Here is a 27,241-nt window from a genome sequence, read left to right as displayed (position 1 = left end):
ATCTTGCATCTGTTTAGGAAGGACTGGGGAAAAAGGAGCAGAAAGAGGGAGGAAGGCTGGCCTTGTAGTTAAGATACTGGACTGGGATGGAGTATATCTGAGATCATTTCCTAGCTTGGCCATAGACTCCCTGTATGACCTTGGGTAAGTTGCTTCAGGCCAGATTTTTAAAGGTATTTATGTGCCTAGTGAGATTTTCAAAAGCATCTAGGCACCAAAATACCTTTAAAAACCTAGCACTTCCTCTCTCCGCCTGACTTTCCCACAGGGAAAAGGAGGGTAATGAAACTGCCTTCCTCCGTCTTTTGTCTACTTGCATGATCCCCCCTCGTTGGGGCAGGGACTGTTTCTTAATGTTTCCATACAGCACCTAGCACAGTAGGGGCCCTGATCCTCATTGGGGGTTTAGGAGCTACTGTCAGTCATAATCTGTTTAACTAGCAGGGCGAAAAATGGATTAGAGAGAAAATGTCTAACAAAAGCATCACTGCAGAAATATACCACCTAAAAAGCATCTATTTGCACAAGCTGAGCTGTGGAGGGAAGGTGGGTTCTCTCATTCTTTCACAGCACAGGGTTCCCCATAGCTAGAGCAACATGCTTTATTTTAAATGAATCACCATGGGAAAAAAAATAATTTTGGGCCTCACTAAGATCACTGTGCACCACTGGAACAGCAGAGAGTCACCTTCAGGGCATTTTGTACAAAGTCCTCCAGAGAGAAGGGGGCAGAGTTGGGGTGCAATGCGCTCTGCTCATCTCCAGCCAGCAGAACTAACCAAACTGTGGCTTCTCTGACTTGCGCTGGGGTTCAGCCCCTGGCTGCCCCAGGATTGGGGGATACGTTGAAGTAGCCAAAGGCCACCTTTAACCCCTCCCAGGTTTATATTTCATGGGAGGAAGGTTTGTGAACACCAACCAGTTTTGTGAACCCAAAGAGAGCTTGATAGATTTGCAAAAACCTTCAACTGCCCATAGTCTGTCCAGGCGCAATGAAGGGAAAGCCCCTTAACATCTGAGTCAGTGCATTTGCCAGATTTGACAGGCAGAGTGCATGGAAAAATAAAGTCTGCACAGTTTATATTGGGTATGTAAGTTACTGTGTCCCACTGATTCCAGATGCTTTATGAGTATAATTAACTAATCAGTAAACTCTTAAGTAAACATGTGTAACCCAAGATTTAATCACACATCAACAGTTACTCATCCAGGGAATGACTCCCACTGAGCTCAATGGGCTTTGGATCAGGCCCTCACTGTATTTGTTAACACAGATGTTAATCAGGGACCATCTTTTTCTTCTGGGTTTGTTCAGTGCCCAACATGAAGAGGTGCTGGGCCAGGACTTGGGCTCCTACATGCTACAGCAATGCACACAAATACTCAGAATACAACCCTGAAACTCACTCTAGTTTACACAATTTTCATTGCTGAGAAAGCCTTGATTTGCAATGCCGTCTCAGTCCCATGTGCCTATCATCATGCATGACACTAATGACTGTACTTCTGTCTGGCCCCTCGCAGTGCCAGGAACCCTGACAGTACTTGACAAAGGTGTGTGCAGTAATCACTTCATCTGTTATGGGGCAGGGGGGAAATGACAACCATTTCACAGTGCACAGCAGCACTGCCCCACAGCTCAGGAGAGCCAGGGAAGAAGAAATCTGCATCCAGTTAAAACTGAAAGGGGAGATTAGATGATCAGAAGGTAATAACCTGATCTGGAATTGGGCCAAGCCCCTGGGGAGTGCACAAACACTGGCTCGGAATCTCTAATAACCATAACCAGCCGGGCCTCAGTGTGTTTCCCCCCAAAAGCCATTGCAGCACCCTCTAGCACAATGGGAGGGTATTGGCGCAGTACAGAGATCAGTGCCCCCGTCTCACAGCACCATCTCCTGCAGAGGAGAAAGCGTTTTCCAACTGCAATGTAATTACCTGACTGAAATTTTGCCAGGACACTTGGGTTAACATCTCTGTCCCCACAGAAAATCACCACAAGCTCTTTCATGCCCACGAGCAGTCAAGACCGAGGTTTTTTCCCTCATTTCAAAGACAGCTACTCCAGCAGCACAGTGTGCTCATAGTAGAGCATCAGCTAATTCCCGCTTAAGGCCCTGATTCTGCAACACTCACACAGATGTTTAACTTTAAGCCAGTGAAGCGCCCCACTGAAGTCACTGAGAGGGCTCACAGGCTTATAGTTAAGCGCTTGCATAAGAAAGAAGAGAGACAAGCACCATCTGTGGAACCACCAATAGCACTTCTGGGAGAACTTTTGAGGTCTCTTGCTGAGTACAGAGCCAGTACAACGGTGCTTAGCCTGTAAGACTGGATGGCAGGACTGCTATTCATGTGCGCATGCGAGCACAGTGGAGATTTACATCTTTTCCCCATCAGTTTCCCCACAAACGGGTAAACTTAATTTTTACGCAGTGACGTGTGTGAACACTAGGAAATGTCGATGAATTGTACACAGATAGGCAACCAAGCTAATTTGCAAAGCCAGTGTGCAAACATCTCTCTGTCCCCAGTGGCTCTACTATGGTAAGCAGCAGTAGAGGAGATGAAGATTAAAGGATTAAAGGAACATGGGAAAAGCTTCTGAGACAGACGAGCTTTGGACTTACTTTCTGGGTTTGCTCTCCATGCTCTCTGCCACGTGGTATCCAGGTTTACACTTATAGCGGCAGACAGAACCCACATCATGGTTCCCTTGCAGGCACCGGGGCACCAGCAGCTTGGCATTGGCAACCACGTGAGGTGCATCACATTCCAGTTTGCAGTAAGCTTCTGGGAGTGACCAGAGCCCATCCTCCAGGCAGGTCAGCCATTGACTCAGTCCTGACTCCATGAGAGAGAAGCAGAGCATGCTCAGAACACAGGAGAATTCTAGCAGGACTCCCTGAAGCAGACACAACCCCTAAGGGCATGGAAATCAGCAAAAGCTGCTCTTATACAGTCGGATGGAAAGAAACTCATTGACTTCACTTGACATTAGGTCAGGCCCTTACTGAAACTGACCATTTGAGCACAGTGGGAAGTCAATGAAACAACTCCTAGGGGAGGAGGGACACCTCTCTATAAAGGAATTTGACAAGCTCTTTAAACTTCCTTCACATCCTCCTTAAAACTCTCCTTTGCTGTGGAAAACTCAGCAATGGCTAGATAGCTGGTTTATCATGCCAGTTGCAATCACCTTGTTTCCTCATGTGTTCCCTGTCTGTTTGTTGTAGCTACCTGTTGTAACTTGTCTTAAACTGGCAGGTTTGGGGGACAGGGGCCATCACTTTGTTACAGTGCCTCATGCAATGCAGCCATGATCCCTAACTGGGTCCCCTAAGTGCTATGCAATTAATACATCATCATCATCAATAATGATAATAATTAATAATTTCTATCGTTCTCCTTAGAGGCTGCATCAGTGCCTAGCTGTCACCACAACTGGTACCTCAGAAACTCCAAAGATAAATGAATAGGAACAGTCAGACAAGCAATGGGAAATGTAGCACCATCTTCCAACACAGTTCTACACCCTCACATCTGGTTCCTGTGCTGGACAAAATGGAGCCCACCCAGCCTGGAGAAGTAAGCAGAAGTCTGTTCTGGCTGGCATGGTATTCCCACAACCCTTAGCTAAGCTTAGGATGCTGTCCTGGTGGCCCCTCCGATGCGTGCTGGTGTTCCCGGAGGGCCTGCGTCCCAAGGAGCTAGTCATAAGGTTGCTCCTTACTTTGGATCTCCTGAAAGGTAGTGCCCAGGACTGATGCCACACAGATCATATAATCTATCTTTAGTATTTATTATTATTGATCTAATGCCCACCAGGATGCAAGGCACTTCAATGAGACTATGAAGCTGGCAGGTCCCTATCTTAATAGTTTACAATCTAAGCCTACAATCCAGTGCTTAGTGAAGTTGAGAGGACTCTGATTTTATCCACTAGGCAGGCATTGTTTCCGCCACTGGAGAAGACCATGGCATTCTATGGATGGGCCTGCTCCTCTTCCACTGAAGCCGAAGCAAGTCTTCTGCTGACTTCAATGGGAGCAAGAGCAGGTGGAATGAAAACAAAGACATCTGTATGCACTAGGAGGTTCAATCCTGCCCTCCTTTGCAGCTGAGCAGCCCCACTGAAGGCAACAGTGTTGTGTAGGTCAAAGTTTGGCCTGTTGACTATAGGCATTCTCACACACTCCACTGCTCAGTTCACGCTAGGATCTGCAGGCATGCTCACTGTCAGGAAAATCAGATTCACTGACTGTGGTTTGTACCTTCGATAAAAAGAGGAACAATTTTCCTACATTTCAGCTATAAATGTCTCGCTAAATAGGACACCCATTAAAATGATTTATTGTAGGTGATACTAGAGTGAATAAGCTAGTGGAAACTCACACAAAGCCCCAGTGCTTGGAACTGTCAGGACAATAACCCCCAAATCCCATCCATCTCTGTCCTGTAGAGACAGTAACAGCAGCTCTCTTTTCTTACCTTGGCTTCAAACCACAAATTAGGGATTGAGGGAGGTGGTGGGCAGGAAGCAACATATGGAGTCATAATGCCATAGACTGCAGTAGTGGTCTCTGTGGCTACAAAAGACCCTGTGCTTCCAGGAGTCTAGTGCTACATACATACACATGCCCCTCAGCCAATGTGCCATCCTTTGATTTCCCATCTGACTGTCCCTAGCAAAGCCCCCCCTGATCCCAATTTGGCCAGCTGCACTTCTGCTCTACTCCTGGCTTCCCAGATCTATGTAAAGGGGCTAACAGAGGCTGCACAATCACATGGGAGGGGACATTCCCATGGCTTGAAGTGGCAGGCAGCAAGTGGCCATGGGGATTGCCATTAGTACTGGGGGGGAAGGAGACAGATAAAGCACATCTTCCCAGGTGGCCTCAGGAGACCTAAAGCCTGCTTGGCAGTCAGAACAACACTGGTAGGGATGGAGAGGCAAAGCTCAGCTCTGAACGGAACAAGGATGGACACTTGTGGCATCCCGTACCTTGAAGCTTAGCAGGCTTGATGCAGGTGAAGGAGCAGCGCTCCAGGAATGTGGTCCCGGTGGGGCAGGAGAACTCAGCATAGTACACATGTGACTGATCAGGAACTCCACAGTCCACGGGGTTGCAGGTCACGGATCTGTCCCACCTCCCGGAGTTGCATGACAGCAGAAACTCTTTCTAAGAAGAAAACATGCCTGCTTCTGATTTTTACGAATGAGTTGTAGTCTAAAGGTAGGTCTACGTGGCACAGATCTTATGGTGGCATGTAGCGTACATACACTGCATGCTCCCCCAGCATGGGTATAAAAACCAGTGTAGACAGTGAGGCACAGCTTCAGTGAGGAGAGTAAAGATAAGCCTGAACCTTATCAGTATGTACCCTACATGACTCTACACACCCATCTACACCGCTGTTTTTAGCAGTCTAATGTCTCTTTGCCTCCCCGCTTCAGGGAAAGATTCTAGCAGCTCCCCACAGCTAGAGCCTTTCACTGATGTGTGTGGCTACACATTGCAGCATGGATGCAGTGTGTAGCGACCTGTACCCTACACACCGCCGCCAGTGGTGTGCAGCATAGACACAGCCTAGAAGTTACTACAGTGGCAAAAAGGCTGGCCTGGGTTTCAAAGAATAGCAGTGTCTCTCCCTTCCTTCCTCCACTGGGACACCATGCTCAAATCGTCCCTTGTCCTGCACAAGGCATGTGGTCGTGTTGCCGTCTCTGGGAGCACAATGCACGTGTGACCCCATGCTGCACAGTGGGGCTTTTGCGGTAATGTAAAGGTCATCTACATTAGAGATGTTTGCAATCAGTTAGTAATGTGGTGGGCTTCGCAAAACACATGGTTAGCACACAGCTCCTAAGCCAGGCTGAAATATGTTAGAAAATGTGACTTGGTCTTTTCTACGCAGCAAAACAGAGCCTTATTTTAACCATATCAGAGGACAGCCATATTGTAAGTGGGTCTTCCAAGCTTATTTTTCTATTCTATATAGACCCACAGACACCTGGGGATTTGGATTACTGGATTACCAGGTAAATAAACATAGTTAAGAAATCCCCTTTACACAACAGAAGAACCATCTGAGACACTGGTTACGATCTGTCAACCACATTATAACCCTGATCACGATCAGGTTTGAAATGTGGTACACCCATGTTGTGTGTGTAGTCAACCATGTTACAACCTGGCTGCAAACTCACTGAACAGCTGCAGAAGAAACAGGCCCTGATATATGTAGCCCAGTTCAGGGGCACGGTTAAATTGTGGCTCCGCATATGCACAATGCAAGACAGAGTCACATTTTAAACAATGTTTTTTCTATAGTGTAGAAATTGCAATGCAATGTCTATCACTGTGGCGGAGGACATCTGAAAATGCATTGCACCAGTTTTAAAGCCACCTATAATCCTTTGCCCCTTGCTGGATGGGATAGCAACTTGGATTTTCCCATAATGCACTGAAATAAATCCAGTTGCGTGGCACATGGGTTACCATCTAAAAATGTGTGGCTATGGTGAGCTGCATTAGCTATAACCATAACCCTGGCTGCATGAAGCACGATTTCTTCTGCAGTGTAGATGAGGCCTACGTGGAGCAGCATAGGACAGTGACACTTACCTGCCCAGCAAAACAGGGAAATCACAACAGAAGCATTCCCAAAGCATCACCGTCTCACCAAATGCTCATCCAATAATGGAGACCCCACAGCTACCGCTGCCCTGTGATGAGTTAGAAGAGCAGTGCTAGACTGCAAAACTCACCATAGGCCACCTGCAACATCCCATCTGCTGGGTCACAGGGCTGCAGCCCAGCCCTGCCCATACACTTCCCATTTGACTGCCAAATGTTGAGAACTCCCACCAGGCAGATTTATGTTGTGTGGCTTCATTTTAGAGACAAAAAGAACATTTTGTTCCTCTTGAGAATGGACCAGTGTATGTTATGGGACCTGCCATCCAGTGACTCCTGCCTCGACCCACATAGGGATTAGCTGGAAGGCCACATGATTAATAGAATTTTAGGAGAGATAGGGGCCAAGCAGCCTGTCTAGATTCATCCATCTGCCTGATTAATCTTCGTACTCTAATAGTTCTCTAAGTGCCCATCTAACTACTACTGCAGGGAAACACATTCACAGTTGCATTGTCCCTTCCAGACATGAACTGCTTCTAGCCTCAGGAAAAAGTCTCCTAAACTCTCCTTATACCCACATCTATCTTCACCTCACTTCACTCTGTGCTCTCTTGTCCGGCACTGGAGAGAGGCACCACCCTGACAGACTCAAGTCCAGCAGTCCATACTTATTGGTACCACAAATACAGTATGGATTGTGCCCAGCACTCTGCCAAAGAGACTCTACCTCGACCTGCAAGGATCATTTCTAGGGCAGTTCAATATCCAGGCCTTTCAGTCCTTGTTCTCCCAGCTAACAAGGGAGCTAGCAATAGTGGTGGCTTAAAACACAGATCCTTGCCTGCTCAGAACTAGGCCAAATTCATGTCACACAGACTAGTACCAGTGACCAACAGAGGAAGAAAGGCTCCACATCCTATTACCTAGCTCCTCATCCAGATTCCTTCAAACGCCTCTCTCTTAACCTACCTTTTTCTGATCAAAACACGAGCAATTACCTTACCCTTTAACAGTGACAACACTCTGGAGACACTTATCATTTTAGTCTCTCCCTCCGGAACTGTCATGGACTCATGTCATCTGTTCCTCTGGTACGCCACCCAGAGTACTCTCTGGGACTTTGCACACTGCCACAACCATCACCTCTGCTTGAATTCTAACAGATTGAATTTGCAAATGCGGTATGTGGCAATTTAATTCATTCATCAGGACTGGCCCTCTGGGGTGCAGAGAGCAGCATATTGAGATACAAGGGGTTGGCTGCTCATCAGCCGCTTCTGTGCTAGTGCTGCTGGGAAAGCTGGAGGGTGTGGCATAGGATTGACCCACAGGTCGCCGGATAAATTCAAAAATGAGCTGAAGCATGGGCAAGAGAGAGTTTAGCTGGGCTGAATTCATCCCTGATGTACTTCCACTGAATTTAATGGAGTTCCATCAGAGATGACCTTGAGTCTGAGGGCTTGTCTACATGGGGACATCCAGGAAAATTAATCTGAATTAAGGAAAAGTGTGAATTTGAAGTGGATTATTTAAACCTCACTAAACCCCTGTGCGGACACTGTCAATCAGAATTAAAGTGCCCTTAATTTGGTTTAATTCACTTTGAAGACTGAGGCGCCTTTAATTCTGAATTTCGGTGTTCACACAGGGATTTCATGTGGTTAAACTAATCCACTTCAAATTCACACCTTCTGTAAATTTGAATTAACTTTCCTGGATGTCCCTGTGCAGACAGCCCTAAGAGAGAGCATGGGAGTGTAACTTGCTGGGTAAGGGGACTGCTAGAGGGAAAGCAGCTAATAAGGAAGGCAGAGGAAGGTGTACATTCAGGTAGCTCCCCTCACACACTGCTTTTAATGTACAACTTTGTGTATCCTTTTCCAACCCTTCATTGTGTAAATGACACCAATTTAGATATGCTCTCACTCTGGTAGACTCCCTTATGCCCATTTACTGATGTCAGATTTGCACACTGTGATGAAGTGGGGAATTTTCATGATATTTTGTATGACTATTGTGTGTGCCTCAGTTTCTCCTAGTGCTGCATATTTAGCAAGGAGGTAGGGAAAGGGTGTTTGCTCTTTGCAGAGACACAGAGATCCAAATATGACTAGCACAACTTGCAGCAGGAAAGGCAGACCACAGGGGAGCAGCAGGGTAACAGTGGCTGCTTTCTTCCCTTCTGGTTCATCTCAGCCCCACACCCACGAAAGAGACTACTACCAGGGGAACGGTGGATGAAGGAGGCACCTCTCTTCTGCATTCCAGAAGAAATCAAATTGAGGACTGATCCTGTACCCATGACAGATGTGCCCCCTTATTGAAAGTGTTCCTGTATTTGGAACCCAGAAGAGAGATTCCCAGGAAAACTTCTCTCCCCACCATCCCCAGGAGTATCTTTACACCCTGGGGGATCTCTCTTCACTTCACAATAACATCCTTCAGTTTGGCTTGACTGGGAGCCCTGGTGCCAAACAGGCCCCAGACTGACTGAGCAGTAGGTGGCACAGGTCAGGACTGAGGTGCATTAGCAGGGCTGAGAGGAGCCCAGGTCTGGGACAGCAGTGTGCCACGGATTGGGACTGAAGGGCACTAGTCTTGCTGAGGGTGGTGGTCCTGCACTGGAATAAAGCAAAGAGTGCTGTGGGTCACTGGCAGAGCTGGGGGTGCCCCAAGCAAGCAGGAGGGAGCTGGGTAGCAGCCTGTCTCAGCTAGCAGTCACTCAGTCACGTTGCATGGTTATTTCCACCAGAACTCACCTCCCTGGGGCTCAGACCCTTCCCACTGCTGGACTGGAGGACAAATCCCTTCTCACAGACAACAGTGCATTTCATGTGTCCCGGGCCACCAGACGTGCAGTTCACCAAGGCATGGTTGAGCTGCAGTGGCATGCAGCTGCCCTGCTCCCCACAGGTCCAGTGGGCACAGCTGTAGAAGAGACAAAGGTGGGAGAAGAGAATCAAAAGGCAGCTCCCCATGGTGGGGAATCCCAGCACTTCTGCAGCGGGAGGAGCTCCTCCCTTGCGGCATCACAAGGGAATGCCCCGTGCGCCAGCACCCGGCTTGGGATGGGTCAGCGCAGTCAGTGTCCAGGGCTCCAATGTCCAGCCCAGGACGGGTCAGTACAGACAACACCATGGTTGGATTTAGGGTTCTCTTAGGGCAGGTCTACACTAAGGGCGGGGGTCGAACTAGGGTACGCAAGTTCAGCTACGTGAATAGCGTAGCTGAATTCGAAGTACCCTAGTTCGAACTACTCACCCGTCCAGACGCCGCGGAATCGAAGTCCGCGGCTCCAAGGTCGACTCCGCCACCTCCGTTTGCAGTGGTGGAGTACTGGAGTCGACCGCGGCGCTTCCGGAGTTCGAACTATCGCGTCCAGATTAGACGCGATAGTTCGAACTCCGAGAAGTCGAACTCACCGCGTCGACCCGGCTGGTAAGGGTAGACTAGCCCTCAGATTGGCAGGCTGTAAAGCTCAGCTCATTCTACACCGGCCCCTTTGGTTTCCTAAGGGAGATGCTGGATGGCAGATGCTTAACACATGGAGTTTCCCTGCAGTCTAGTCATCTATTAATTAATCTGCAGAGATGGCAGCACCAGTGGAAGGATGGCGTGTGGGGGCTCAAACCACCCCATATCCAACAGCATTTTAGTTAATGAGACTGTGCAGGCACCAGGATCAGCCCATGTGAATCCAATCACAGGATCAGGGCCCAAGCGGGCATGTTTTTCAAAGCCACATTTCCAGGACATTATGGAGCTGTACAAACACATAAAAAGAGATAGTCTAGCAAGAGCAGGCTTTGAGTGCAAAAGGTAAAAATGGCAAAAAAAAACCCCAACAACCCACATGACAATTTTAAAAGACCGAAGGTTCCTTTTGCAGGCAAAGGAATTTTTCCGATATTCTCCTCCCCTGAGTCTGTCCCTTTAAGAAATGCTGGGCCAGATCCTCAGGCGTTGTCAATCAGTGTAGCTCCGCTGACTTCAGTGCTGAATTTATGCTACTTAAGGATTCGCACCATTTTTTCCCATCAGCTCTTCATTAGAACATAATAACTAAGGGCACATCCTGAGATGCGCTGAGCAATTTGCACTTCCATGGGAGCTGCAGGTGCTCAGCATCTCACAGGATCAGGACATAAAACAATGCTGCTTGGGGATCTGCTTCCCACATCTCTGCATCCCTAAGGGGACCCTGCTGGCCCTAGGAAATCAGAGCCCCCTGGAAACTCAGAAAAGCTGTGACAGCTGAGTGGAGATGTACAAACAAGGGGCTTTGAGGGGACCCTATGGATTTTAAGGAGCCCCAACCCTGCCTGAAAGAATCCCAGGACAACCCACAGCCACAAGTGGAGCAGCACATTGCTCCATGTAACACAGCCCCCACACAAGGGATCTCCCCAGACATTTGGGTTTACGTGTAAGTTGATGCAAGCCTGTATCTCTAAGTCATGTGTTAATGGTTGTCAGATGGAAATGGGGGCAAGAACTAGGCTACCCAGCAAATCCCAGGGGAAATCGCTCATCATTTAGCTACACAACTTAAAACAGTACAGTGCTCGTACTCTCACACCTCCCCCTGAGCGACACAGTGCTCATCTGCACTCACAGGTAGCCTCATGCATTGACAGCTACACACAGTCTCTGTCACACCTATCTCAGAGCGAGCGATACCTGAATCGGGGGAGGGAGATCTGTGTTTTGTATACACTGTGACAACTCTTGTATAGCTTGTCATGCTATTAAAGGCTTGTGAACTGAATTAAAACATCCAATCACATTCAGACACACAAACATATAGGGGTCTCTCGAGTCCCAGGCTATCCCGTAACCACTCGAGCAGCCTTCCTCCCCTAGGGTCACTCTTGTGTGCAGGCACAACCCCAAAAAACCCCTTATGGAGACCTGAACAAACCCAATACACATGTAGCAAGTTCCTGCAAAGGCTGTGTCAGCAAAGCACTGAGCTGAAGGATTTGTGTACTGGACACTTATCCACTGCAGCTAAATACATCCTGGACTGAACAGTGTGTGGAAGCTCAGGCCAGGTCTACACTTACAACTCAGGTCAACATAGCTATGGAGCTCAGGGCTCAACACCCCTTGAGTACCGGAGCTACGCAGGGCCGCCCAGAGGATTCAGGGGGCCTGGGGCAAAGCAATTTCGGGGGCCCCTTCCATAAAAAAATTGCAATACTATACAATACTATATTCTCATGGGGGCCCCTGCGGGGCCTGGCGCAAATTGCCCCACTTGCTCCCCCCCCCCCACAGGCAGCCCTGGGAAAAATAAACCTTCTGCATCTTGGCACAAATCCAGTTTTGAGAAAACTTCTTTACAAGGTATCACTGGTTCTCAGCATCAGCTAGTGCTAAAAGGCACTAAAGCTCATTAAAAGGGTTGGACAAATATTTTCTGTCAAAACTTTTTCTGGATCGAAAACTAGGGGGTTTTAAAAAGCAGAAAAAAATCACGGACAATGTCTGCTTTCCTTCAAAATTTGTTGTGTTTTTTTTAATTGAAAAGCTGAAATTAGTCTGCCAAAACCTGAATATGGTTTGGGGTTTCAGAAGTGTGTGGCCAAATATTTGCTGCTTGCTGTGTTTGATTGTTTAAAGACACAATAAAAAAATTCTGCTTAAAAAAATCCAAAACTTTTGAACCACCTCAGCTTATGACCATCCACTCAAGAGATTTTTCCAGGTTTCTGATACTCTGCTGGCTTCCTTGACTCATATCTGTCTCCATAACTTTGGGTTCATTTAGATTACAACATAAGAACGGCCATACTGGGTCAAACCAAAGGTCCATCCAGCCCAGTATCCTGTCTACCGACAATGGCCAATGCCAAGTGCCCCAGAGGGAGTAAATCTAACAGGTAATGATCAAGTGATCTCTCTCCTGCCATCCATCTCCACCCTCTGACAAACAGAGGCTAGGGACACCATTCCTTACCCATCCTGGCTAATAGCCATTAATGGACTTAACCTCCATGCATTTATCTGTTTCCTAGAGACTGGCTCCATGGGGTCCCTCACAAACTGGAGACGGTTACTGTGGGTTTGTCTTTAGTATAGCTTATGTACATACTCCACGAACTGAGCATTTGAGCTTGTTCCAGAATCTGGGATGAGCCTATGTTGTGAAAACTGAAATGCTCAAAATAGCACATGCATGTGAATGGACACAGGGTGCTAAAATTAAATTAACCCAGGGGGTCTCAAACTGGGGGTCAGGACCCCTCAGGGGGTCACGAGGTTATTACTGGGGGTCGCGAGCTGTCAGCCTCCACCTCAAACCCCGCTTTGCCTCCAGCATTTATAATAGTGTTAAATATATAAAAAAGTGTTTTTAATTTATAAGGGGGGAGGGTCGCACTCAGAGGTTTGCTACGTGAAAGGGGTCACCAGTATAAAAGTTTGAGAACCACTGAATTAACCCCTCTGGAGCCTCAGGGAATGTAGGGGAGGGGGGTCTCCCTTGGTAGGATTGGGAAGGATATTGCTCATGTGATCCCTCCCCCAGTGGCTAATTTTAAATGAAGCTACCCTCCCCTGACATGAATCTCCCTATGGCACTGAAATTAAATATAGACTATAATTTGGCATTTGAGAAGTGAAAGGGATGGTAGCCCTAATGGAAAAGCTAACAGCTTGGCTCTTCTGCAAGCCTCAAACTGCTGAATGAGCTTTAGGGTAGGGAAGGCTGTGCCTCCCGAACAGCCTGGCCCAGCCCCCTATCCGACCCCCACCCACTTCCTGCCCCCCGACTGCCCACCCCCCTCAGAATCCCCGACCCATCCTGCTCCTTGTCCCCTCACCATTCCTCAGAGATCCCACCTCTGCTCCCTGTCCCTTGACTGCCCCAACCCCTTTCCACACCCCGCTGAGTCCTGACAGACCCCCGGAATGCCCAAAATCCAGCCCCCTCATTCCCTGTCCCCTGACCGCCCCCCCAACCTCTGCCCCCTCCCTGTCCCCTGACTGTCCCTGGGACTTTCTGCCCCTTACCCCCGGCTCCCCCCTCATCCGGAGCCTCAGCCCATCCAGGAGCTTTCCTCAACAGAGGCGGTGTGGCTTCAGCAGGGCCCCTGAGCTCCGCCCCACTCCGAGCTGAGTGGTAAGGGGGCGGGGCTGTGAGCTCAGGCTGAGCGGAGGGAGCTCAGGGGCCCCACCGGAGCCACGCTGTGCCGCTGTCCGGGGATGCTGCTGGATGCGCTGAGGCTCCGGGAGAGGGGCAGAGACTGGGTCGGGCTGGGAGCCTCAGCCATTCTCGTGGGGGCCCCTGCGGAGTCCGGGGTCTGGGGCAAATTGCCCCACTTGCCCCCCTCTCTGGGCAGCCCTGGAGCTACGCTGACCTAACTCCTGGTGTAGACACAGTTAGGTTGGTGGAAGAATGCTTCTGTCATCCTAGCTATCATCACATAGGGAGGTGGTGTTCCTACAGTGACAGAAAAACCCCTTCTGTAGCTATAGTCTGTGTCCACACTATGGGGTTACAGCGGCACAGCTCTCCCATGGATATGCCACTACAGTGTCTGTAGCGTAGACATGGCCTCAGACACTCTCCCTTGTTCCTCTCAGACCATCTTCCCCACTCTGTGAGTCCTCCTGCCCCCTCTTCTCTCCCCACAGGGCCATCTCTGCTTTGACTGCAGGGCCGGCAAGGAAACTGTCAAGTGGGGGTGTTAAAAAGGGAAATGTGCTAAAAAACTGAATATGGAGTAACTATGGGTCAAGGATTTGGGCTTTACCTACTCTCGACAGGAGGTGTCCTTGCTACCCATTAGCACCATCATGCATGCAGCCAGGAATTTAGTCTACTTATTATAGTAAAAGACGAGTAGGAGAAAGAATGGCTTGTGATTAAGCTGCTGGCCTGGTGCTCAGGGTTCACACCTGGCTCTACCATAGACTCCCTCTCAAGTTGTGCTGTCTCTGTGTCTCATTTCCTTAATCTTTCCCCCTCTCACACACACATCCTGTCTTGTCTATTTTGATTCTAAGCCCCTCAGGGCAGAGACCATCTCTGACTGAGTGTTTGGACAGCACAACGGGGTCTTGGTCTGTCAGCTGGAGTCTCAAAGTGCTACTGTACCACAAACAAAAATAATCACACTGCATTCTGTACAAAAGATATTCAGAGTTATCAGGGAGAGCGTGGGGCAGCTTTCGAAGTGTGATTTACCATCACACTGCTCCCTGTTTGCGGAGAGGGCTCACTTCCCTCGCCAAGGAAATGCAGCCACCTCTTGGATAAAACATGGCTACTTTGTCACTGACCACAGCAATACTGCGCAACAATTGAGTAAATGAAGAAGGAATGCTAGAGCCATTTAAAATTGCAGAGGGAAATTAAATACACAGAATGTAATTACCTGGAATGGAATTTGGCCAAGACATTGGGGTTTATGCTCCAACTTCTGCAAAAAAGTGCCAGGGGATATTTAGTGATTGCAAGTGCTCAAGACCTTGGTTTTATGGCTCCCCAAAAAGGAAGTACCTCCAAGAGGCACAGCACCCCTAAAGCTGCTCAGAGAGAAGAGCGCTACTAGTGAATCAGCCACACAGCTTCTTGTAACAGCTGGAGTCCTCCCCTGGCCCCGAAGGTCTCCCATCCAAATCCCAAGCCAGCTCAGCTTGTGAGAGCTCACAGGCTGCTAGCACCAGGTGTTACAGCTGCAGGAGCCATGTGTGTGGAAGGAACCCCCTCAGCCACCATGGACAAATACTCATTGAGCGAAGTCACCAAAAAATGCTGCAGACTTATGTGTAGAACGAACAGAACTCATTGCTGACTCCAGCCACATCCCATTAGCCAAAGTTGCCATGGAAACCTGCGCGGAACAGCCCATTCAGGGTTGGAGGTGGATGGAGGAGGGGAAAATGGCAAGAGAAAGGACCACAAAAGAAAAAAAAAGGCTGTTTTTCCTGCACAGACCTGTTTATGAAGTGAGAAATGGTTTCAGGGCAGCTGCTGCAAATTCTTTCACTAGCTTATATTTCCATTTGCTTCCTTTTGAAAGAATTTGTTTTATGAGCACAGCGCTTGTCAGGTCATTAGCTTCCGAGTGCATCTGGTACCAATTGTAGACCTCCCTCTCCTCTCTCCCCATGCGGTTGTACTGCTCCATAACTGTGCCCCAATACCCAAGGGCACAACCCTTCCCCATTCCTGTGTTTACCTCCCATTGAATAATCTGAACTCTTATTCAATGTAACCTTCTCGGGTGCATGGGTGTGTGTGTGTGGGGGGGAGAGGGTGGGTCTTTTCTCTTGGGACATTTTCTTGCCTCCAGTCTCACACTAACAAGGAATGTGACAAGGGAATTTGCTTATTTTCTGCAAGCCACCCTAAGGATGCCACTTTTATTACTACTGATTATTTGCATTGGCGTAGCACCCTGGGGCTCTAGTACTGGACCAGGACCCTACTGTGCTAAACGCTGTTCAAATATAGAACAAAAAAGTGGTCCCTGCCCTGAGACGCTTACAGTCACTAGGAGTTTGTCCTTTTCTTACTTCTCTGGCACTTTATAAGACCAGGTCCATGCCACAAAGATCTTACAATCTACTATAGAAAGGCAGGTAAAGACATCAAGCTGGAAGAGGAATATTGGGGTGACAAAACTAGGAAGCCTGTAATATTGATTTCTGTGCCACAACACCATGACGTCTGCTGCACACCTATGCTGTGATGCAACTTCATAAGCTCATGAGCCAGCGATGCAGTGTCAGCATGCTGCGCTGCAGTGATGCTGTGGAGACATTTGGAGACCATTTAATATGCTGCTTGCCAGTTCTGATACTGAACAGGGCCTTGTCAGTCTTGGGGATGGGGTGACAAGCGTAGGCTGTGGGATGAGAACTATGCCAGCTACAATAGTGCTTAAAAATGGCTGGGTCAAAAGCTCTGCTGGCATAAACCTCAGAGGAGTTATATCAAAGGAGGGGACTTGGCTTGGTTGTCTCCAGAATGGTTTCAGTGATCATTGATCACAGATTTCCTTTTCAGGAGAATAGTACTCATAAAAAGAACATCATGTACGGTGGCAGCCCTTAGGATCCCATTATGATCGGCGCGCTACAAACACGCAAAAGATGGTCTATGTGTTACAGCCAGCTTAGAGGCTAGAATCTATAGCATATCATGGTTTGGCATGATTCTCAGGAACAAGTGTCTGTCCATAATGGCCCATGGAATCTATACTCCCCTAGCAGTATCTGTGGGGACATGCCATAGACAACAGAACTCTGACTCAGCGTGAAAAAGATCTTTCTTTCTCTTGTTGATTATAACAGATGGATACAGCTTATCCCGTCAGCCCACTCTTGCAGTCCCATGACACTTAGATATTTTGGATGAGGGTCGTGCAAGAAAAATCAAGTAGCCAATATTATTTTTTTCCTCCATGCAACATCTCGAAAAATACTGGTGTTTGTATCCCAGCCTCTTTTGCAGCCCAAACAAATGATTTGTTGTGACATTTTGGAAAATGGCCATTTTGGCAAACAACCATGTGATGCTTTGAACCATCCCCTGGGGCTTGAGGGCAAAACTCATCAACCAAACAAAATTTCAAATCTGGAAATATCTGAAACTGCTCGAAGAGGGCTCCAATAGCTGTGAAACTGCAGGTTTTTCAGGAAATTGGACCAATTTTGCAAGCAAAGCAAAATATGAAAACCTCAAATTTCTGAAAACATGACAATTTGGATTTTATTGTGAATATTTCAAAGAGCCCAGAAAATACTGGTGGGCTTAACCAAACCAAACAGAACCTTCTAAGGCACCATAAATCATCCATAAATCTGCTGTAACATCTGCCCAGGCTGCAGTCTCGTTGGCTGCTATCAAAACAGCCTTTAAAATTAAGTCACAATTTTAACAAGTGAAAAGTATTATTAGAAGTGATTTCTATACTGCTGTCAACATACACGGTGATGGACAATGGAAGCTCAAGGCTACTGAAGTCATAGGAAGTCTTGGAATTGACTTCAGTGGGCTTTGGATCAGGGCCATGCGCCAATCAAATAAGAGATGCCTCCCCAAAGCAATCTGGCAAAAACAGATTGATGGATAAATGAGGAGAGGTGATTGTATATGTGTGAGAAGTTCCTTCAGTGCAGTTTCTACCGGAAATCTCCATGGTCTTTTGCGGAAGGAAAAATAGGTTTCCTCTGGGATCTCATTCTTCTAAAGCAGTGGTGGAGATTTCTTCCCTTGGTGGAGCATGATGCAACGTGGTGTGATGGTTAGGAGAGGTCTTCTCTGATGTTCTCTTTTCCTTCAAACCAAAGCAGCTTCTTTGAGGAAGGTGCTTGTTCCTGTTCTGTTACTTTAATACAATTTCATTCTCTTTGCCCCACACGTTTGAGTACGTACAGGGAGAGTTGAGCAGGGAGCATTTTTGTGTCTCCTTTTCTAATAATTATAGTACATTCCTGTGACAAAGTTCCTCTTCTATTTTGGTGGGTCCTGTGCTTATTAGTGGATTTGTTCACCTCAGAGATTCACCATGTGGGTCAGGGAACAGCTCAGAGACCTTCCTCTCTGGTAGAACCCACAGTCCAGGTCAATTCCTCCTGTATCTGATCAGGAGTTGGGAGGTTTGGGGAGAACCCAGGTCTGTCCTCTACTCCAGGTTCCAGTCCTGGGCCCTGTGGATCACAGCTGTCTATAGTGCCTCCTGGAACAGCTGCACGACAGCTACAACTCCCTGGGCTACTTCCCCATGGCCTCCTCCCAACACCTTCTTTATCCTCACCACAGGACCTCTCTCCTGGTGTCTGATAATACTTGTACTCTTCAATCCTCCAGCAATATGCCTTCCCACTCTCAGCTCCTAGTGCCTCTTGCTCCCAGCTCCTCACATGCATGATACATACTGAAGTGAGGTCCTTTTTAAACTCAGGTGCCCTGATTAGCCAGCCTGTCCTAATTGATTCTAGCAGTTTCTTCTTAATTGGCTCCAGGTGTCCTAATTAGTCTGCCTGCCTTAATTGGTTCCAGCAAGTTCCTGCTTGTTCTGGAACTGCCCCTGTTACCTGACCCATGAAAAAGGGATCTACTTAATCTGGAACTAATAGATCTGCCTTCTAACACTCTCCTGTAGCCATCTGGCCTGACCCTGTCACAGTTCCCCATCCAAGATATCACCTTCTATCAAGGACTTTCAAGGCACCTTACGGACAATAACTAATTATGTCTCAAAGTCCCTGTGGGGCAGGTAAGTGTCATTATCCCTACTACACAGATAGAGGAATATGGCAGTGAGAAGTGACATGACTTGCCAAACAGCTCAGCAGGGCAGTGGCGGAGCCGGGGACTGAACCCAAGAGTCCTGACTCCCAGTTGGGCCACCAGATCTCAACACTAGAGCAAGATTGGTGGGAACAGATTCCTGATTCCCTCTTTGACAGCAACAGCAAGTCTGTCACGTCTGAGGCACACACAAAGGGGCTGTGTATACACAGGGCCTTTCCCTGCCAGATGCTATAGTTGAGATTCATTGGCCAAGACCCTGAAATACTGATGACAGTTAGCTGGTGAGACTCAACCTGGACAGCATTAGAATAGCGCTTGTAGGTTATAGGAAGCCACTGAAAAGAACTGGCAGATTGCGGGGGGTCCTGCTGGATTCTCAGCTGCTTCTGATTGGCTAACGAGCAGCATCAGCCAACACCACTGATTTGTTACCCACACTTGGCTAGAAGGTTATGACCTTTTTTCTTTACAGATGAGAACCTCACTAAAGTAATTCGTGCCTTTGTCACTGTGAGGTTATCTATCTATCCATCCATCCATCCCATTTATAATACATGGTCATGCCAAGCATCACATCAATACCTATAATAGACAAACTATGACACAAACTGGAAAAATGTGTATAAACTGAGTTTACGTGAGTCACCATTGTTTAGTTAGCTGTAATTAAAAAAATTGTTTCTGGTCAAACTGAAAATTAAATTTTTATGAATTGAAAAAGACGATAAAAATGTTGTTTTGGGTGAAATGAAATGTTTCATTTTGACTCTTTTAAAAAGATTTTTGATATTTTAAAAAATAAAACATCCACTTATGCAAGCCTCCAAGAGCAATTTCCATCTCTCCTTACACTGCACATTCCACCAACAAGTTGTGGTCCCTCCCCACAGACGTGCACAACCGACTAGCAAGGGTTCTCCCCAGAGCCCATTTCAAGTGGCCACAGGAATTTCATGTGGTTTATTCTCATCCCACGTGCCACACTGAGAAATCCAGCACTGAGTCATCCCTTTATGTCCCGGGAGCTCACTGACAGAGACTCCTCAAATTGCCTTCAAGGCTTCTGCAAGCTGGCTCCTGGTTCCTAGGATGAAGAGGGCCTTTCCTGTCCCATTATTTGAGTTAGTGTCTCCTTTTTTAGAGCTGACCAATCATGCAGTATTTCATTTCCTCACCCTAACAAGTACATTTCTCACTGGGAAGGCGACTTGCCTTCAGCCCTGACATAATTTTTAACCTTCCCCCTTTCTTTTGTATTTCTAAGGTGCCTTTCACTGACACATATATGTGCTAAATGGGTAGGGGATGGTATCTAACATAGAAGCCACAAGGCCTTGGAGGAAAAATCCCCCACCGTCGTTTACATCAGCTCAGGTCCATTGCAGTTGGCAACATTAGGAGCCCTAGAGTAGAGGCTGTTCCAGCCGCTGACCTAGTTATAAGCACCTCATTGGTTAGACTTGCTCCTAGCAGGGTTAGATGATGCTGTGCTGGAAATGGCAGACAGCTGGTGTGCCAGCTTTGCTCTGATTCCTACCAATGAATCAATGTTAGTGACTTCTCTGGTGTAGACAGGGCCTATGTGACAATCACAAAGAAGGCGGGAGCAGGGCTACTTTGCCCAACTCTCTGCCTCTGGGCAAGGAATGCAACGTCCTTGAATGTACTGCTGGAAATCAAGTCTACAACCCCTACCCCTTAAAAATGTCTTTCTGGAAGAGACGCTTTAGTCAAACACAAGTTATTGGGCTCAGTACAGGAATAACTGGCTGAAATTCTGTGGCCTGCACTATACAGGAGGGCAGATTAGATGATCTAATGGTCCATTCTGGCTTTCGGATCTATGAATCTAAGAGTCTATGACAAAGGCAGAGGCCATTTCAGTGCAATCATGTACCCCAAGCTATGAAAATGTGTTTTTATTGTAGATTATAAATTGAGTGGAATGGAGTGAGATGGCTCAAGCATTCTGAATAGCTAATGTACAAGGCATTAAGCTCTAGAAATGGCCTGCATATAGCAGAAGAAAGAACATTGCCCACAAAAAAGCCATATGCACCTATGTTTGTTTGCATTGCCATATTACAGCCCTGGCCCTGGCCCTGGGCATTCTGGGGATGGGTGAACCGCTCACCAAAATGAGTTCCCCGGGTGGCAAAGCTCATCCATCAAGTCCTACATGCCTGTCACTAATGCCCAAGGAATGCCCCAGGGGTATACCACTGCCTGAGGAGAAACAGCTGGAAAGAGACTTCAGGGCGGAGCTGGAGTCTATTCATGCCAAATTCAAAATCCAGCCCTACAAACTAGGATTATCAAGATCTGAATCTCTCCTCTAGAAATGTGTGTGTGATGACAGGTATGTGGGTGGGGCAGCCTGGAGGAAGCTTGCTGTGATGCTGCCCAGGCTGTATGTGATAAATGGGGCTCTCAGTCCCACACCTTTCACCAGTGCTAAACTAGCCTGGAACAAATGTTTTTCAAACAAACTTGTGTATCCCTTTCTATTTCATTCGCATCCTGTCCCTCTAATACTTCCCTGGCTCTTCCCGTTTCCTTCCTTTGTTTCCCTCTTGTCCTTCCCCTTTTCTTTCCCTCCTCCCCTCCCCCACTCTGCCTTCTCTTCCTGACCCACATATTACCCTAGTCCTCCCATTATCAGCCCCACCAAGAGGCTGGCTCTGCGGCTCTGGTTAGGTCCAGCTCTCCTTTTGAGGTTCACCCTCTCAGTAGGGGATAGCCCAGCTTTGGAGGGGCCTGGGAATTAATTACCAAAACCTAAGGTCAAATCATTCCTGGGTAAAAGTCAGATACTTGGGCCTGAATGCTAAGGGAACAGCTTAGGGAACTGCAATTCTTCCCTTGCTGAACAAGAAAAGGCAAAAATTAAAAACTTCCAAAAAACCCAAACCAGATTTCTCTTTAATCCTTTAAAACTTTGGGGGTCGAGGGGAGGGGAACAAGAATACAATGCAGACTGGATTTCAATAGTGCCAAGGCACTTCCCAGCACAAGCAAACGTAAACTCCAACAGGCTAAAAATAAAATGCAGTTTAAAAAGTCAATAAATAAAATCTGCTGCCCTGACTTGATGTACAGTCCATACCAAAGAAAACAGGAGGGAATGTGGCTCGGTGTTCACATGCAAAGGGAAAGGCTGGATGGAGAACAAAAGCAATTAACGGGAAGGAGCTGAAGTACCAGGCAGAGGCGCCGCTTCAGATACTCTGGGTGCAAGGAGGGTATGTCTACACGGCACTGGAAGTGAGCCTCCCAACCCGGATAGGCAGACTCATGCTAGTGGGGCTCAAGACAGCACGCTAAAAATAGCACTGTGAGCACTGCAGTGTGGGCTCTCAAGCCCACCTGACCCCCTGGCTATTTTCAGCACACTAGCTTGAGCCCTGCCAGTGCGAGTCTGTCTACCGGGACTGGGAGGCTTGCTTCCAGCTGCATTGTAGACATGCCCGGCGTAGGATGTCATAAGGATAGTCTACACTAGAAGTCTAACATTGGCACAGTCACATCGATGCAGCGTGCCTGATGAAGACGCTCTATGCCAACAGGAGAGTGTCTCCTGCTGACATAGCGCCATTAGGTTGCTGCAACTTGCATCACTCGCGGGGGTGGCTTCTTCACACCCCTGTAAGTTACAGTGACATAAGCAGTTGTGTAGACCTCCTACTGGATCCTAAGGGATTAAGGGAAGATCCATTGAAGTCAACAGAAAGACTCCCACTGGCTTCAGTGCGCATTGGCTCAGATCCTAACGAGATACATGCTGAAGTCATTACTTCCTTGCTGCTGGGAGCTTTCGATGGCTGATCCCATGTGGGCTCAGGGAGGACAGCAACTCAGTCTCCCAGCATTGGCACAGGGAGCAAGCACAACCTTTTGCTCCTGCAGTGCCAGGTGAGGAGGGGAGTCAATGTGCTGCCATCCACTCTGCACCCATGACCCGCGATGGTGTTAGAGGGCACTAAGGGTGGGGGCATCTTTTGAGGAGACAACATTCAAAGGCCTGACAGCTTGTGATCCTTAAAGCAGTTCCTGTACTCCCTATAATTCCTCCTGCAGTTTCACCTGGGGAAACTAATCGCTTCCCCTCTTTGAAACAACTATGTCTCATTGCCAGTGCAGAATGACTGCCATGTTCACCGGAGATGCCTGCATTTCATGTGTGCGTGTGTGATCTCTTTATTGTAGTACAGGCTGCAGAGCACTTTGGGATCCTTCAGGATGAAAGATGCAAGAGAAACACAGGGATGTTATTTTTATTATACTGGAAATGAAACTAGACTAAGGCCAAGAAATCTCTTTTTCCGAGTCTCCTTTGTTACTTTTGTGGGGTTATTTTTAATAATAGGCTTACATACACACTGCATGTGTGGTCAGTTCAATTCTTTACTGGAACACCACAGATTTCATCTTTTACTGGTGAGTGGAAGTCTCTGAACCTGCTAATACGTTTTATTCCTAAACTTTTATGGGGTATTTTCTTCCCAAACTCCACCTGCATTTATACCCAATGTATTATTAGGCTTTGTTTTAATATTCTGGTATGTTTGTTTTGGACTTGAAAATCATTTTTAAAATGAAAGAAAGGGGGAAATAATTAGCCAGGCGCTTCCAGAGCTGGTAAAGAGGCTCTGTTATTGTTATTATGGCTTCTGCAGACTAGGAATCAGTGGGAGCCGGGCTTTATGGGTCCTCTCCCTGCCAAGTATGGGACCCTCTTGTCCACAACATGGGGATGATATGAATATGTTGCACTTCTAAAGCCCCCGTCATTCAAGCTACCCAAAGCACTTTCCCGACTCCTAATGAGACCCCGGGTTGGAAGGTAAGTGCTGTTATACTGGGTTTATAGGTGGTGACAATGAGGCAAAGAGAAGCAAAAGGCCCTAATGTTGGATGCCCTGTTTCTTGGATGCCCACATTTATGTACAGAGGGCAAGATTTCCAAGTTCTCAGCACACTCACGAGGGTTCAAAAAGAGCTCGGCTCCCATTTCAACATGGGCCAGATTTTCCAAAGTACCCAGCACATCCCGATTTTCAAACAAGTACAGCACCTACCCTGAGGAGCTCATTGGAATATCCAGTCCTGGGGGCCTGATAGCCAGAGGTGCTGAGCACTCTTCCTTCCACCTGAGGTGGCAGGCACTCATCTCTGTGAATCAGCCCCCGGAATGGCTCGCCTGACGAGGGTCAGTGGCAGAACAGGGGACTAGCTCCCAGAGTCCTGGCTCCTAGCGCCCTGCCTAACCATGATGCCTCCTGGAGAGGGTGGAGGAAGAGCCCCCAGACCCCCAGCACTGGGAAGTCACAGAGCGAGGAAAGGGAAGACACAGCTGTCACAGACTGTGGTGTCAGGACCACGCTGAACTGAGCCAAGACAAAGCAGCCTGGTGAGCACTACAGTCCACATGATGTCTGAAGAAAGAGAAGGTTTAAAGACCTATGTGGGCTCCTGCCCCTACCACCCAGCAGGACAAACTCAGCACATTGATGACAAGGAGGCTGGCTCCTCTTCCAGAGCCAGCAGGGGGCATCTCTCCCCTGACAATTTTATCCCCTCTCCTATAGCTCAGACAAAAGCCTGAGGAGAGGTAGAGATGGATCATCCCTTCGGTCCATGCAAACCTGTCCCTTTCCCCAGGACTTGCCTCCACACACCTGCCCATACACCAAGAGCTCAGAGGTGTGACTCCCCCTCCACAACTGTCTCCCTCCCCCCATGATCCCTTCCTCCCATAAAAGTCTCCTTCATTCAAAGGGAGTACGACAAAGTACCACTAGCCCCATGATTCCCATTGCTGCTGGTGAGCATATTCTACCACTGGCAGATGATGTGTTCATGCAGCTCAGCACCTCATTGGGTGAGCCTGACCCACAGAAAAATCACTGAAGGTGTGGATTCCACTTGGCATGATGAGTGAGGCTTACAAAGCTTATGCTGTGGATTCAGTCCGATTCCCAGCAACCTCAGGAGGTGTACATCAACTCATGAAGTTCTTTGCCTTGCATGAGTCCACTGGCGTCAGGGGAGCTACACTAGAGAGGACTCAGACACAGGATTTGTAAAGCAATGCTATTCATTAGTGGGCAGTATGCACTTTAAAATCTGCTTTCGTATGGCGCGAAGTCGATGTGATACGTCTCTTTACAATCTCATGTCAGTACTTAAAGGGACAGCACTCATTTACAAATGATATTTTGGTCTGAAATGTATTTATTATTGCTACAAATAACCTCCCTGAGATTTCAATAAAGAGATCATAGAGCAAAAAATATGCCATTCCCTATCTTTTCCATTTGTTTTCTTTGTGTATTTGGCAGCCTTTGTGTATGGCCCGTTCCACTGTTCCTTCATTATCAGTCTGTTTCCCATCTTGTTTGTGTGGGTCTTTCACACAGCAACTGGAGAAAGAAATATATTTTTAAGTCTGGGAAAATGTGATTACAAAATCACACCATTGGCAGGGGCTGAGGGGCACCTGTGACTACTCCCAAAAGGAAACTGACTCGATTTCAGGTGGATGGTGGCCCTTCAGTGAGGGCTTGAGACCAACGCTTACAAGTTTATTCACTAAGAAAGCCGCAATTTCAGTTGCTATGTAAATCACATTCACCCTGAAACTCTGGTTATGCATTCCAGAACTCTGTATAACTCAGTTACATCACATTACTGTTTTCTCTCTCTCTCTCTCGCACACACACAAACACACACACACACACACACACACACACACACACACACACACACTTCATTCTTTCGTGCAGTGCCATTCATAAAGAAAACTTATAACAACAGTAACAGTTAATATTAGAGATGAGCATGGACAAAATCCAAATTCCCAGTTGGACACTATCTGCATAATTGCTTGAATGTGAACACTGGATCTGGACACTTCTAAACTTTGGAAAAATTAGGATCGGGATTCACAGCCAAACTTTGCATCATCAATCATCATCATCATCTGTTATCATTGTTAGAACAAATCTTACTACCTTTCTTTAATTCCTTCTCAGCTCTGTGTAGTTGGCTCTGAATGTGCTTTCGGCATTATTTATTTATTCATTCAATCTTGGATGTCAGTTCTTCCCTCTTTTCCTTTGCAGTGTGATTTATTTGGAACATGCTGCCCTATTCTGCAAATACTGCTCCTCAGTTACATACTTTACTAAGATATTTGGAGGCCTTGGAGCATTGGACACCGATAAATTAAAGTGTGTTGTTATTATTAATTAATTATTAGTATTATTACTGAAGCAGCCGCGTGAGAGTTGGTAAAGGAGCAGCCTCTGAGGGATGGGGTGGGAGCTCCGGGCAGAGGTATTTGAGGAATCTAGCATGGCACCCAAATCCAAGCAGGAAGAGAGGAGATTCCCCTCCCCAGTGGAGCTTTTTGGAACAGGACTGGGACATCCGGTGGTAAAGTGGAAGGAAACCAAAACACAAATGGAAAGGCAGGCGTCTGTCAAGTTCCCGCCAATGGTCTGTTTTATGGAGAGTCGCTCTCCTCGTGTTTCTCTCTCTCCGAGTTTAATGAGAGATTGGTGGGTGCCAAAGCTGACTTGGGAAGTTTCAACTTTATCTCCCGAGGGATGCTGTTAACCAGCATGTTATGTTCAACGCCAGGATGTCCAGGGCTCGATCCCGCAAGGAGCTGAGCACACTGAGACAAACACATGCATCATTCTAAGCATGTGAGTAGATCTTTCAAGTCAATGGGACTGCTCACATGCTAAAAGTTCAGTACATGGTTAAGTGCTTTGCTGGATCAAGGCCTGACGGAGGCAGGGCTCCTTAGGACAAATAGTATGTGAACAGGCCAGTCCTTGCTTACAGACAGCGCCCCCAACCTGAAGCAAATACTCACCAGCAACTACCTACCACACACCAGGAACACTAACCCAGGAACCAATCCCTGCAACAAACCACGTTGCCAACTCTGTCCGCATATCTGTTCAAGGGACACCATCACTGGACCTAACTACATCAGCAACACCATCAGGGGCTCGTTCACCTGCACATCTACCAGTGTGATATATGCCATCATGTGCCAGCAATGCCCCTCTGCCATGTACATTGGACAAACCAGACAGTATCTATGCAAACGAATAAATGGACACAAATCAGACATCAAGAATTGTAACATTCAAAAACCAGTAGGGGAATACTTCAGTCTCCCTGGACACTCAATAACAGACTTAGAAGTGGCAATTCTGCAACAAAAAAACTTCAAAAACAGATGTCAACAAGAAACTGCAGAACTGGAATTAATTTGCAAACTTGACACCATCAAATTAGGCCTGAA

The 27,241-nt window shown here is 47.4% G+C and overlaps 1 protein-coding gene across 2 annotated transcripts in view; it reads right to left on the bottom strand.

Annotated features, from left to right (window-relative positions):
• Positions 1 to 27,241, bottom strand: part of PAPPA2 (pappalysin 2) — a 184,525-nt gene that overhangs the window by 62,803 nt on the left and 94,481 nt on the right. For both annotated transcript variants that reach the window (XM_039483154.1, XM_039483153.1), the window contains exons 14-16: positions 9,404 to 9,572; positions 5,006 to 5,183; positions 2,631 to 2,844 (exon numbers count right to left, since the gene is read on the bottom strand). In XM_039483154.1, coding sequence (XP_039339088.1) covers positions 2,631 to 2,844; positions 5,006 to 5,183; positions 9,404 to 9,572 — 561 coding nt within the window. The remainder of the gene's footprint in view (positions 1 to 2,630; positions 2,845 to 5,005; positions 5,184 to 9,403; positions 9,573 to 27,241) is intronic.

Source organism: Mauremys reevesii, linkage group 8 (genome assembly GCF_016161935.1).
Source record: "Mauremys reevesii isolate NIE-2019 linkage group 8, ASM1616193v1, whole genome shotgun sequence".
Classification (NCBI taxonomy): domain Eukaryota; kingdom Metazoa; phylum Chordata; order Testudines; family Geoemydidae; genus Mauremys; species Mauremys reevesii.
This window is presented reverse-complemented; position numbering and strand designations above follow the sequence as displayed.